At 46.4% G+C, this 13,997-nt stretch overlaps 1 protein-coding gene across 2 annotated transcripts in view; it reads right to left on the reverse strand.

Moving 5' to 3' along the window:
• Positions 1-2,740: 2,740 nt before the first annotated feature.
• Raf (serine/threonine kinase raf oncogene) overlaps positions 2,741-13,997 on the reverse strand; it is a 40,284-nt gene continuing 29,027 nt past the window's right edge. For both annotated transcript variants that reach the window (XM_077684342.1, XM_077684341.1), the window contains 7 exons: positions 13,675-13,759; positions 12,659-12,835; positions 11,559-11,605; positions 10,584-10,702; positions 7,797-7,928; positions 7,289-7,423; positions 2,741-4,001 (listed from right to left, as the gene is read on the reverse strand). In XM_077684342.1, the coding sequence (XP_077540468.1) occupies positions 3,822-4,001; positions 7,289-7,423; positions 7,797-7,928; positions 10,584-10,702; positions 11,559-11,605; positions 12,659-12,835; positions 13,675-13,759 (875 nt within the window). In that variant the 3' untranslated portion in view covers positions 2,741-3,821. The remainder of the gene's footprint in view (positions 4,002-7,288; positions 7,424-7,796; positions 7,929-10,583; positions 10,703-11,558; positions 11,606-12,658; positions 12,836-13,674; positions 13,760-13,997) is intronic.

Raw genomic sequence — 13,997 nt, forward strand, 5'->3', positions numbered from 1 at the left:
GCTGCATTCGCCTTTACGTTAACGTTTATGCGTGCTTGCCCTCAAAACTACTGCGAGGAATTCCGAACGCCTTTTCAATCAACATCTTTTCAGCAGCCTGCACCCGACGAATTCCCGCCTTCGTTGCTGCGAAATGAATGCCTTGGACAAAACAAACATACAACGCCGCATCGGTCCCCCTGCACGAGCCACCAAACAGCTTTATCACAGAAAAAGAGTGCCTCCGGTCAATTTCTTTTGCTCCTTTATGTCCTTTCACCCCAACCACTATCCGCGTTCTAGCTATCTTGGAGCTGCCCCTCGTGCTAGCCTGAAAACAGCTGTTGAAGACCATCGAAGCGACATAATGCCGCGGACGCCGCCTCTGTATCACCAAGCCAGGCAGCTCCTGCGATGAGTCAACATTATCATCAACTCCACCCCATCAGAGGAAGCAAACTTTCAGGGACACCTGACGGCGCGGAATTCGATATATCAAATTTGCCCGTGATCAGGAGTTCGATACACGAGCAGAACAGCCCTATTCTATTGCATGGGATTTTCGAGGGGATGTTTGCACTGTTCGATATAGACAATAATTCGATATATCCGTGTTCGATATATCCGTGTTCAACTGTATTTGGAAGCGTCTTCTTAGGAGAGCCCCTAAGAAAAGTCAGCTGGCAACATCCACGGGCCGTCAAAAAACTTTCTCCACACTTCTTGCTACTTCTTGCACTGCATGGATTGCGGACAAAATCATATGACTATTTTGGAGATGCGAACCATCAAATAGAGAACAATTCAGACAGGCAATGTACGGAAACAATGCAGACCTCCAGGCCTGTTCCTGAACCATTTATATATCAAACAAGGACTTAAAGATATTCTATTCGCAAAGCTGCAAGGTCATGATTCGAAAATATATAAAAGCCAGTGATTAAAGCTGTGATTGATCTTCGCTGTGTGGCTTTCAGCAGTGCCAACAGTTGGAGACGTTTCACACCGCTAAAATTTGGTGAAACCAGACATTTGCAGAAACTGGAGATAAAGGACAGCAGGTATCTGTCGAAACTATCCTTCCAGCTTCTTCTGTAAATAGTTGCTTATTATCACTCAGCAAAGGCTTCCAGAAATGAGGCTTTCCGATTTAGTTTTCAAGATCAGTGCAAGGTCTAGGACTAAAGAAGTGACAATTATGAGACCGCTGACGTCGCATAAAAACGATTACTTACTGGACAGTCGCCCTGCAAGTTGCTGCTGAAAAGAAAATTTATAAGCTCAGTGCACCAGCGTTGTTAAATCCTGTGCACAAGTTATTTGAGGTTTGCCCTTCAGGCAGTTAGCCTCTGCCCCAACTTTGCAAGAAACTGTTGATCAATATGCTGACATTTTCCTCTTATTTTAAAGGAACCCAACTCCTAGTAGGCAGGTGTATTCTCCGCAGGAAGTGTTGAAGACAAATACAAGGCCCCACACGGCATCAAGGCAAGGTGCCTAACCACATTTTCTTTACCCCCTCCGACATCTGTTGGCTGTACCATCCCCTGGTAAAAAAGCCCGTCCTACCATACTCCTCGGTGCTATTGAAACTGGTCTGAGGAGCCATTAAAAAAAAAAAAAACTATTTTTGAAGAGCTTAAATAAATCACGAATCAACACAGAAAATTGACCACGTGGTCACAAATGTCTTTCACGACGTTGACGTCCTGATGCAAGCAGGTTTCCGGCAGGTTGACGGTAAGAGAAAAAAAAAAAAAAAAAAAACATGAACGCAGCGTCCCTGTTTTCATTTTTCTACCATCCTTGGTTTCTTCCTTCAGCTGAAATTCACAGACATCAAGTGCTGAGACGCCACTCAGGAACGACAATTAACGTCACGTTGACCCCACTAACCAGGAACATATCACGTTAAGTGACAGAGAAGATAGACAAATGGGCCAAGTGCAAACGTGTTTTACGAATGAGCCAAATGATCAGATGGTCCACTGGATAAGGTTATGCAGGCTTGGTGGACATCGTCGCCACTATTTTTGCAGCAGGAAATATGCCGACCAAATGGCAAAACAAGATGGTTATGCTAGGTGTAACTACACCAAGCAAAACTACATTTCAGAAAGCACGCAAAACTAGCAAAAATACTACCAATTCTTCACTCGCAGCTGAACTGTTAATAGTAAGCTAGCATAAAACTGTCATTATAAAATGCTAGACAACTGAGTATCGTAAAACTACTAAGATCAGTTGCTGACTGGCGTTAAACTATTGCCATAAAAGTAGGGACAATAAGATACCCAAAATTTGCTGCTTTTAAGCAAGGGCCAATTAATTTCACACAGAACAAACGATCGTTCAGCAATGTGCACGCCTCAAAATTATGCACAACAGATGGTTAAATGTGATCTAACCTTGTCACGTGCCGCCTTTGTCATCCCAATGCACCAGTATAGTTGAGGCAGGATCTATCACAGCTGAAGCAACACTCTTCTAAAATTTTGAGTGCAAGACCATCAGAATGGCAGTGGCCAAGCTTTGTGGAGGTTGTACCTAATAAACAAAGAGGTCTAGCTATCGGATCATATGCACCATTTCGAGCAAGGGTTTTCCCAGCTTGGCTAGATCATGCAATGTGACACTTTATCAGTGATACCAAGCCGAAAGCTTCAATCACGTTGGTATTGTCCATGTTTAAAAACTTTCCCATAACTTATCAGTTATGCGCACACTCACAGAAATACAAAACAGACACTGAGGTGCTTGCTTGTTTCCCCTGCATTGTCTTTTTTATTACGTCTTTCTCTCGTCGAGCTCTTCAGGGGCAGTCCCATAAACAGAAGACAGGGCCACCGAACAGGGCGCCCAGCATCACAGAAGTTTTCTTCTTCGTTTCGCCACAGTTGCGCATTCGTCGTGACAAACTTCCCGTCCACTTCCCACCAATCGGGGCCCAAACGCAGTCCATTTGTTTACTCTCCTAACCGGTGGCACAACATGCACCACGCGGAAGAACGTCAGTACCTTGACGAAGACCCGCACCACCTTCATTCATCCCTCCCTCCCTCCCCCCTCACTCCCCTAAGCAACCCCACAGAGGGCGCCACAGTGCGAGGACAATTAAAATATACAGTACACGTTCCTCCTCAAGCAACACAGCTCATTAAAAGTAGTGGTCCTTTTGCTTTTTTTTTTTTTTAAACTCTGGGAGCTATTTTTGCTCCGCCTAGAGTTTTCCAGTCGTAATTTTTTGTTGTTGCTGTTGCCTGAAGTGCCCCTTCCCCATGTCAGCCCCTTTCCTCCCCCGAGTCCCCTGCTATGTTACAATGCTCACTGTACACAGATCACAGAGCTAACAACAGTCGCGCTCCACCACTGCGTCCGTGACGGCGTGGCAAGCAAAATCTTGGCGCGTGCACCACCACAACGACGACTCCCTTGGCCGACTCCTTGAAGAAGCCCCTCGTCGACTGACGCCGAGATGAAGGTCACAGCAAAGGAAGCAACCGCAGACGGCACAACAGGAGGGGCAGCTCGCAGCAACCGTGCAACACGTATCCCACACGGCCACACACACACAGCTGATCCGAGGAGGCCTGTACAGCGGGAGCACTCAGCGGTGGTGACGTACAAGTGCTGACGCCAATGATCTCTCGATGCATCGTCGTGTTGGCTGCAAGCGCCAAGGAGCGGAGCACAAGTCAAAAGCAGCAGCAGCACCCATTGTCGTTGCACGCCGCTCTCTGTCGTCGGCCCGTGCAGGCTGTCGAGCGCTGCTGCGAAGTTGTCGCCGGGGCTTCCGGCGTCGTAGGGGGCGCCGCCGTGAAGAGCAGGGCCGTTGCCACAGTTCAGAAGTTGCCCGTGGTGGCGAAGAAGGGGAAGGCGCCGAACTGGCTGGGCGTCTTGGGCGAGGCGCACACGTAGAGGAAGTCCTCCGACTGCAGGTGCGTCCGGTTCAGCGTCGGCTCCGAGGTGCTCTGGTGGATCTTGGGCAGCGACCGCATCAGCGACTCTAGCGAGGCCAGCATCTGCGAACGGTAAAACCAGGGTTTCGGAATGTGCGGCAAGCAAGAAAAAATTTTTTTCAGGGACGGTAGTGGGACTGGACAAATGCCACACCTCCACCATACAGTCACAGGTTTCGTCACAATGTGACATTGGGTCTCACAAAGGCAGCATTGCAAAGACATCTGATACCCCTGTCACACGGCAAATCTAATGTCATTCAAAGTGAATGACGTTGGCTGTTAATAACATTCGGTTCGGCCGTGCAGGTCTACATGGCGAAACAAATGTTATTTGATTGTGATAGCGGTGACAATTAGCGAGCTCACAAAAACCGCAAAATTATATTTAACCCTTTGAGGGTTTTTGCCGTACGTGTACTGCGGCGGTTTTCCGTCCCGCAAGGTCTTTGCCGTACGGGTACGATTTCGAGCATCCGTTTGAAATTTCGCGCCATATTAACGATGCATGCTCCCTGGGAGGTGCTGCCACCTCCTGGGACTTACAAGAAGTGTTTGAAATTTGATTGTGCTACCTTCTTGCGGTGAAAAACAGAACTCTCTAGTTTCGGCACGTTACGGCGTCTGTACGTGTCAACGCGTTTCGTGGTTTCAGTTTCGCCACGTGATCGCATCGGAGGCGCGCGAAACTTGATCGGCGTTCGCTATCAGGGGCGGCGGAAGTTGATTTCGATCTATATTGGCGCTGCTCTTATCTTGTTTATTACCCACGCTCACTAGGTATTCTTGCTCTCCTTATTGGAACTAAAGTAACCTAATCAGAGACTCCGTTGCGGGGGCGGCGGAAGTTCATTTCTATCTATATTGGCGCTGCTATTAGCTTGTTTATCACCGGCGCGTATCAGTTATTCTCGCTCTCCTCGTTTACTGGGTTGCCTTAGAGTTCTTCAGATGCACGGCAAAGCGGCGATATGGCCCAACGAACTGCCCGCTCTGATGACACCAACCGCGATGACTCTTCTGACTCTGATGAGTTTGCTCCTTTCACCGAGTCTGAATCGGAAGACAGTCTTTCGTCGGAAGAAGACAGCTCATTTTCGGACATGCGCTTTATGTGTGCAGACTGCGATAAGGCACTGTGCGTAGACCCGTGTTTCAAGGAATACCACACTCTGAAATACTATTGAACATTTTTCAGTTCTAAGTGATGCTGACCCCAAAATACTGTTCCTGATAATTTTTTACCATTTAATCCTGACTTTAGACATTTTGTACATTCCAAATCCGCAATAAACTAATTTGCCCACCAGGGAAAGTTTTTTTCAAAAAAATTCGACCCTCAAAGGGTTAAAGCACATCCGGAATGTTTTCACAGATAATATTTTTTAAAAACATAACAAAGCATTATCTTTTTTAAATAAAAATATAACAAAGCATTATTTTTTAAAATAAAAATAAGGAAATCACCAATTTAGGTGACATCAGTAGACATCACAAGCTGAGACAAGTCCGCAAGAAATCCGTATTAGGGTAGCACATGCACTAGGGACGAGATTTTCTTTTTTGTTAGAACTTCTAAGAGCGGGTTTCCTGCTCTTCGGCAGGGAACCTGCTTTACCGTTGGATACCCTTGTCTCGCCTGCCTCAACTCCTCCTAGTCAGTACGTCAGCTACGCCATTGCACAGGCTGATCTCGCTCATCAGATCGCTCGCACACGCCTCACTTCGTCCCAAGCCTCATATGTGTCCCTCTATGATCGCCACCACACCGATGTCCAGTTCCAGCCAGGTTCATTGGTCACCCTGTCACCATTGGTCACCATTGGTCATACTGTGGTCACCCCAGCGTCATGTAGCACTTTCTACCAAACTACTTTCTCCTTACACCGGCCCTTGTCGCGTGTTGCGCCGCGTCACCGACGTCATATACGAAATCATGCCGCACTTGTCCTCCTCTGCCCCAGCCTCACACGGACCTTGTTCACGTGGCCCGGCTTAAGACTGACCACTCCAACACCTAAACGTTATGCCCCCAGAAGCCGTGGCGGCGTCTTCCGACCAAGGGGGGGGGGGGGGGGTTGTGTCACGGAACAGTTGGGAGAAGACGATGAGGGCAGCTACGGCTATGCGCCGTTTGGGCTGAACTTTAGAAGAGAACGAAGGGCTTCCAGCTACCGGTCTCTGTACTCTCTCGCTGGCATTGTTCAGCATTGTAATTTCAGTTGATACATTGTATTTCCGTGCTTCTGCCTCCTTCTTTGTTAGAACAACACGAAGAGGAAAATAAAAGTTCACTGACAGTTTTTAGTAACAGTGTTCTTTGGTTTATTACTGAATTTTCATGTCTAGTGAAGTTCCACTGCTGTTGAGGCTACTCATTTGGCCCCTGAGGTCCCCTTCCCCCTTCCAAACATACCTGTTTAAGTGCACCTAGGCCGAGTGCACTTGGGCTCCCTGAGTAACACTTTGGCCGTGATGCCAGTGACGATACCTGGCGTAAATATGCCGCAAAATTACTTGAAATTGCCCCTACTTGTCACATGAGCGACAATGTAAACAGTTCATTGTGTTTCCATTTTTTAACACTGCAATCGCTGTCTCTCACACGTCCGCAAAAAACGCCGTTGGGACTGCGACTGAATAACGGCGGTCATATTTTCAACGTTATTCACTGCGTAGCGAATCGCAGCAGCATTATTATCGAGGGAAAATTATCACAGAGCGTGGACTATAACCAAAAAGACAAACGGGCACATGACCACAAAGCCACAAAAAACCACGTATACGCGAACGCCGCAGAGAACGGCGGCCATGGAGCAACACGCCACCAGGCGGCGCTGGCACGTCATTGGGCAAGGGATTACTTTCTTCTTTATCGCCGCTGCTTCCCTTTTCGGAAAAATGAATCAACAATACATTCATAATTAAATTTTAACACAATTGTTAGACATGTAAACACTCACTCTTTTACGTCACTTTTCCCGATTTGTGACCCCTGCAGATAAGACAACTCACTCGGCGAGCCGGCCTGGGTAAAGTGTGTATCGGGAACACACTCAGCTTAAAGTGCGTTCGGTGGTAAGTGCATTCGGGTTTGCCGTTTAGCTGCTCCTGAATGACATTTTAGCCGAGTGCACTCTGTGGAAGTGCACTTAAATAGGCACGTTTTACAGGGGTAGAAATGTCCTTTGCCTCAAAAGTAACTCGCTATTCTCGTGCAGCGCCGAATTAATGACATTTAAAGCGAACAACATTTGCTCTAGATATCACTAGGCCTGCTTTGCGACAGGGGTATGACAGGCTCGCACTCACACGCATCGTTCTCTACACCCTGTCGAGTGTCCCCCCACCTGTCTGAAAAGCGGCCGCTCGTCGCGGTTAAACTTGATGCAGTCTTCGGTGAAGCGGATAAGCGCCTTGGGCGTGTCCTTCCGCGCTATGCTCAGGTCCGGGCGCAGCAGGCCATGGCCCACCATGAACAGGATCTGCATGGGAACAACGGGCGATGATGCACTCATTCACCGCAAGAGAAATACGGCGGGCACATCTGGGGCCACATGCAAGCGCACAATACGACGGAGCAAATACTAAACCGGAAAAACATGTGTCCATTTAGAGGGTTGACAAAATTAACAAAAAAAAGTTTACACAATTTACTGCACGAATTATAAGCATATACTCGTAAATATTCCTCCCAGTATCCGCTTAATTCACAATTCATGACCAGAGCAATTTGTACGTGATACAGCAGACATTCGAACTACTACGTTCGAAATTGGTGGATCCGAAGTGTTGTTCAACCCGAAATACAAGTCAAAAGTGCACACAAGATGCACGTAGCAGCATCTCTCTTCGTACCTGATCCTTGTTGTTGATGTGCGCGTAGGGGAGCTGCCCCGTGATGAGCTCGTAGAGCACAATGCCAAACGCGTACACATCCGACTGGAACGAGTACGGGTTGGGGTCCTTCATACGGATCACCTCCGGAGCCTGCAACGTGGAGCACAAGCATTCCGCACAACAGTCAACACAACCACCAGCCACACCATCACACACCATGCAACAGGTGACTGCTACGATGCAGGGCCTTCCTTCTCCAAACTATGCTTCAAATAAAACATAACAGCACAAGGAGTAGACAAAATATCAAAGCTGCTCCACTCAACGAGAAAGCTGTCGGAAGTGCAGAGCACCGATTCGACATAATGAGCTGTAGCGCCGTTATCTGCTCACTGCTACCAACCCGGTGCAATTCAAATTTCCCGCCTCCACAGTGTCTGCGTGCCCCCTGCCTGAAACAGCACCAGCCGGAGTTCTGTTCTTTGTGTGCTTGCTTTTCCTCTCGCATGTGCCGGCGTTGCACTGCCGCTTTCTTTCGCCTACCATTGTAAAAGCCAACCCAACGAGCGTTCTGAACTAAATGAACGCGGGTGCTGCTGGTTAACGTATATTTTGCCTGAAATGTACCAGCAGTTTTCTTTGTGCTAAACAACAAGGAGATGTACGACAAATGCCAGCGTTTCACAAGTTTCGAACTGTTATGACTATTTAAACAGCTTGGTTTTCGAAGCCTCTGTGGGACACCCTACGATGGAATGCCGGGCTCTACGTGGGTCTTATCTCGCTGTGCCGCATGACTTTGGCAGTCGCCTGACATCGAGCATTACAGTGAGCTACTATGACAAGGCGATAAAGTGCTCTGCACTTAAAAATGACAAGGTCGAGAACTGGGCTAGTTGGTACGCACTCATTATGTCGGAACAGCGCACATGGGAGGAAAGAAGGAGAACACAAGTGCTTGTTGTGTTAGCAAGGCTCGGGAGTGGGCTAGTTGGTGTTTTAGCATCTTGAAGTGCAGAGGTTCGCTGCCTGGCACGAAAATGTAGAACAGGGTGAATTACACCTCGTCTCACCTTGCCTGTTTTTGTGTAACTCACCCTGTTCTACGCTTTCGTGTCAGGCAGCGCACCTCTGCACTTCAAGATGTTGCGTTTTGTCCGTTTTGTGTCCTTCTCTTGCCCGTTAAGTTTGCGCTGTTCCATCATAATGAAAAACTGCCCAGACACACAGGACCAGCGTTGTGTCTCTTGTTTTTATCTACCTTTTGCACTGCTACGTCTGGCGGCAACACATTTGCTTCCTTCAAAGTTCCAAATTCAAGTCGGACAGAAACAGTAAATCACACAACCCTGTTGCGTTCAAAGGCTAAAAGTGTGACGAAACACTGTCTTAACTGCTGTATAGCAGGTCATACAAATCCTTGAACATGTAGGATATGCAGCAGGCTTTCTTTTTGGTTGATTTACATGTACTTTTTAAGGAGTAAGGCGTGTTTAAAACTGCCACATCCCTCGCATTATCCCTCTCACCCATTTGGCAACATCAGCTGTGACGGGACATCCGAACCAATTAGTCGATTGCCACAAAACAGGACTTCCAAGAATCACAAACACGTTGACCACAACTTTGTGCGAGCCAACAAAAAGTCGATATAACCATGAAATTGTTTTATAATCAAAATTTTAATTACTCAGACTGTACTGAACCACAGTTCCAGCTAGCGTGTTAACTGCAGAAGACAGAAAATGCTACGCGCTGTCTGTTCTTCCCTGGTAAACCAGAGACCACCCAAATCCCTAAATAACAAATTGCACGAGTTTAACTGCAAAATGCAGTCACACGATAGCAGCCCCTTCCGGGTCTCTTCAAACGCTTGGTGCCTTTAGTGGCAAGCGTACTGAGCTCCATGACACGCAAAAATAATTTTTCCAGCAAGAATTTAAGGGCACAGGGTAAGCCCTACTTCCCATGCATTTTTGGACATTTTGAAGCACACTTTTCTCAGCATCTACTAAAGGTATCTACATAATGCATACATCATTTTCTTTTATATTTTAGCACTTTTAAATGTATCAGAATTATTGAAATCTCGCAAAAAATTTAAATTTTTAATATTTTTTTTTCTGCCAGTACCTAGATTTTGGCTTAATTTACATGCTGAAAATTCTATAACAAGAAAACCATCACGTGCATATTTTGAATCCTGGCACAGTAGATGTGACAACTTATGTAGAAGACGGGAAAAAAGAATTAGCCAGTTATTCTGGAAGATACAGGAAACAATGGTACTGATGCAATGAAAAACACTGTTTTGAGATAATTGAGTTCAAAGTAAAAAATGAGGTGAAAAACAATACTTTTTTGCCCCAAACACCACTAGAGTCATTTATTTAGTAAGCACCAGCTTCGTAATCACCGTCGAAGTCATTGTTATGCTTTTCAGCCTGTCATTTGTCCTGCCTTGCCTATTGTGTGAGCTGCCGTGCAGCTATGTTCGCAAGGTATATTTTGCCTGTGGTCAACGTTTTTTAGCCACTTGATGGCGGCATCGCACCCAGGGTTCAATCCGAATTATTTTGAAATTCTGGCTCGTGCGATGCTACCATCATTGAATGAAAGAACAGCCTCCAATGTTGCAATCTTGAGATTGCGAAAAAAAAAAAAAAGTCGATTTTTTAATTTTTAATTTTGCCTTACCCTGTGTTTTTAAAGGAAACACCGTCTCTGCTGTTGAGTTTGGCCCCCACTGTGTGCGGCCACACATTCACGCAACAATTTCCCTCACAAAAGGCCCCCACCACTCACCATCCAGAGGATAGACCCCGTTGGCTGGCTGAACGGCTGGGAGCCACTCCACCTGGCTTTTACCGTCGCCAGGCCAAAGTCGCCGATCTTCACCGTCAGGTCGTCGTGCAGAAATATGTCTGGGGAGGGGGACTGGTCAAGGCAAACCAAACATCCTCCAAGGCATCAAAGCCATCCGCATAAACTTCGCTACCCCTGGGAAAAAATTTCGACTCAGCACACACTCCCGACTTTCAATGGGCACACAACTTGCCACACAAAGCACTCCTAATGTTTCATCAAACAAAAAATGAAGACGCTCACACACACACGACTTGAAGGTAGCGAAGCTGTACGCAACATTTACGACCATCACGAAGGTTTAGGTCCACGATTGCAGCCGAATGGCTGCTTCTTCGCTGCCACAACGACCTTTACTCCATCACTGTTGCTGTAAGCGTGAGCTTCGTTTATTATATTGGAAGTAATAATCATTGGGCATCACCTAGGAGGGGCATACGCTATGACGAGTCTTTCTCGTTCAGAGCAAATGTTGCCACGATTACGGCGAACGCTGGAGTTTTTTTTTTTTTGCCAATCTTGGCCAATCTCCCTAAGTGAGTATACTTGGCTTGACAAACGTGCGCCGGGGACGCTGGGCGGTTGTTGCGAGGCACGCACACACGAGCGCTAGGCATTTTCTTGATTTTGCTAACTCCAGGGCGGTCACCGCGAGGCCCCCCCTCACATGCGCACGCTCGGCAATTTCTTGATATTTAAACTGCGGACACGAAAAATTGCGATCTGCTAAACAGCCTCACTGTCAAAAATTAGACTTTGAACGGAAGAACCATCGTTGAACCACAGGTTGACTATGACCAGAAGGACCATTCAAATAATTGATGCGGTCTGGGACAACCTGTCCTTCCAATGCCAATGCGTTTCGACGTGGTTTGAAGCAGTTTTTTTTTTTACATAACACGAACAAAAGGATACTGTTTGATTTAAGATCTCTATGAATAATGTTCTTGGCATGGAGGTAGCTGAAAAAGAGAGAGAGGAAAACAAAGGCACAGCCATTAGCACACATCCAGGAGGCACAAACGTGGGGAATCAAGTAAGAACATTCGCGTGGGTTTCAAGCAATCAAATTCTTTACCCTTTGCAGTATACTACATGATGCATCTCTGAAGTGCCAAAATTTGAAGCCACCACTGACTCTTCTGCAGTGCAAGAGTGCTAGAATGCAACTTGAAAGTGGCACTGACAACTGACTGCTGTCACGCGGAGGCCGCGGGAGGTGGCAAATATGACTCGCTCAAATTTAGCACTTGCACACTAAGAAGCTTCCACAGACATGACCCCCAATTGACTGATTTCATTTGTTTGTTTTTCTAAAAAACAACACCAACCAGTGAGGCAGTAACAGATGCTCTGGTTTTGTATAATTACCTGTTTATTGCTTGGAACAAATACAAGATATGTCCGAGGGTTGTTCTTTTCATTTTATTTTTGACCATGCAATTTATATTATCTATATATATATATATATATATATATATATATATATATATATATATATATATATATATATATATATATATATATATATATATATATACCGTACTTGGCAAGCATTTTTTCTCCACTTTCTTTCTGTCTTTCAAAAATCTCCATCTGTTTCAATGATAATAAATGACCTATTGCATTCTCCCCTTTGCTTTCCTTGGCATTCTTGACTGCCAACCTTTATTTCTGCCTTAATTCAACTAGCCCTTCATTTCCCATCCTAATTTGCTGGACACACACACGCATGCATACTTACATATATACATAAATTTTTTTTTTTCATGTGGCAAATGCGATGGAGGGTTTATAACAAACGCCTTCAAGGGGGCACACTGATGGTCAACCTAGGGTGTTTACTTGGGTGTATGGTCAATTTAGGGTGTACACATGCATGTTTACTGTGCAAGTAAGCAATTTAGAACGCCAGGCCCCCTCCGACGGGTGCCTGACATTTTGCATGCACGAATGTGCCATCAGAGCCATCTCCCATGCTGGCCATGCCGCAGCTGGAAGCCTTGACCACTCACTCCATGCCCTGCGCGGTCTGCCGGGCGATGTCGATGACCTGCAGCATCTCGAACTTGGACTCGAGCACGTGCAGGTGCTTGTAGAGGCTCGAGCCCTCGCACCACTGGGTCACGATGGTCAGCTGCGGCTTGGACACGCACCCCATGAACAGGATGATGCTCACGTGCCGCGTCTTCCTGCACTCGAGAACAGGAGCGGAGACAGGGGGCATCCCGTGAAACAACGACAGTGAGGAGGACCCCCTCAACAGCCCCCCCTAAATGTCTCGTTTCCACTTGGGACGAGATCACGGTGCAGCCATAGTTGTGGGTCTGACTAGAATGTTTCCCCATGTGAACTCTGAGGACCAAAGGAAAGTACACATTCCGCCTGCACTAAGCTCTGACGAAGCGTTAGAAACAAGGCCAGGAGTATTCCCCACATGCTTGCAGGCGGCCCTTTCAACCCTGATTTTTTCATTTCAAGCAAAACAACGTTTTCTGTGTGTTTTCTTAAATTTTAGGGTCCCATAAGCCCCCAAACAAAAAACAGAGCTGGAAGTGCCAGTAATAACATTTATTAATGAGGCAATTAATTAGGACTTCTGGCAATTAAAAACTTTATGTCATGCAGAGACATCGCTTTTGGTTATTTTCCTAAACTTTATGAGTGCATGAACCTACAAACAAAAAATTAGCTTCGTAATGCACGTATTTATAGATTTACAAGCTTGGGAATAAAACTCAGCCCGCCATTTTTTTTTCAGCCTCAATGTCGTAATTTCGTTTTCACCGGAGCTGCTGCTTCTTTGTAGCTCCACTAAAATGAAATAACAGTGATATCTATCGCAATAGGCATCAATGAAGAACAATTCCCCAAAAAACTAGTAGTTTTGGTTTATTTCTCTATGCGCTAGAGGAACTTTTATGTGATGGTGTCCATTGACACCACCAGGGCTGAGAGGGTTAAAGTGGAATGCAAAGGTTAAGATGTGGTTTCCACAAAATGGCAGCTTCAAAGAAATCAGTGGACTCACCGTAGAACAGAGACTTCATTCTTAAAGGCCTGCAACTGCGCTGGTGTCGGGTTCGTTACGTTGAGCTTCTTTAGTGCCACGTGCCCTGGAATGGAAAAGCGAGAGCAGCACGGCATGGGTCTGGCAACCTTGTGCAGGGGGGGGGGGGGGGGGGGGGGGGGTGGAGAAGAACAACAACACAACAACAACTCCATACTGATGAGAAACCGGAGATACAAAAAGGCTGCCAACAATGCATGCTACAACAAGAACCACCACCCCCTGCAAAATCGTTACTGCATAAACTGTACAGTAAATGGCTTTTCCTCCAAGTTCATGTAGCT

The sequence above is a fragment of the Haemaphysalis longicornis genome, unplaced genomic scaffold (genome assembly GCF_048455015.1).
Source record: "Haemaphysalis longicornis isolate Haplotype H1 unplaced genomic scaffold, Haemaphysalis longicornis Haplotype H1 scaffold_9, whole genome shotgun sequence".
Lineage (NCBI taxonomy): Eukaryota > Metazoa > Arthropoda > Arachnida > Ixodida > Ixodidae > Haemaphysalis > Haemaphysalis longicornis.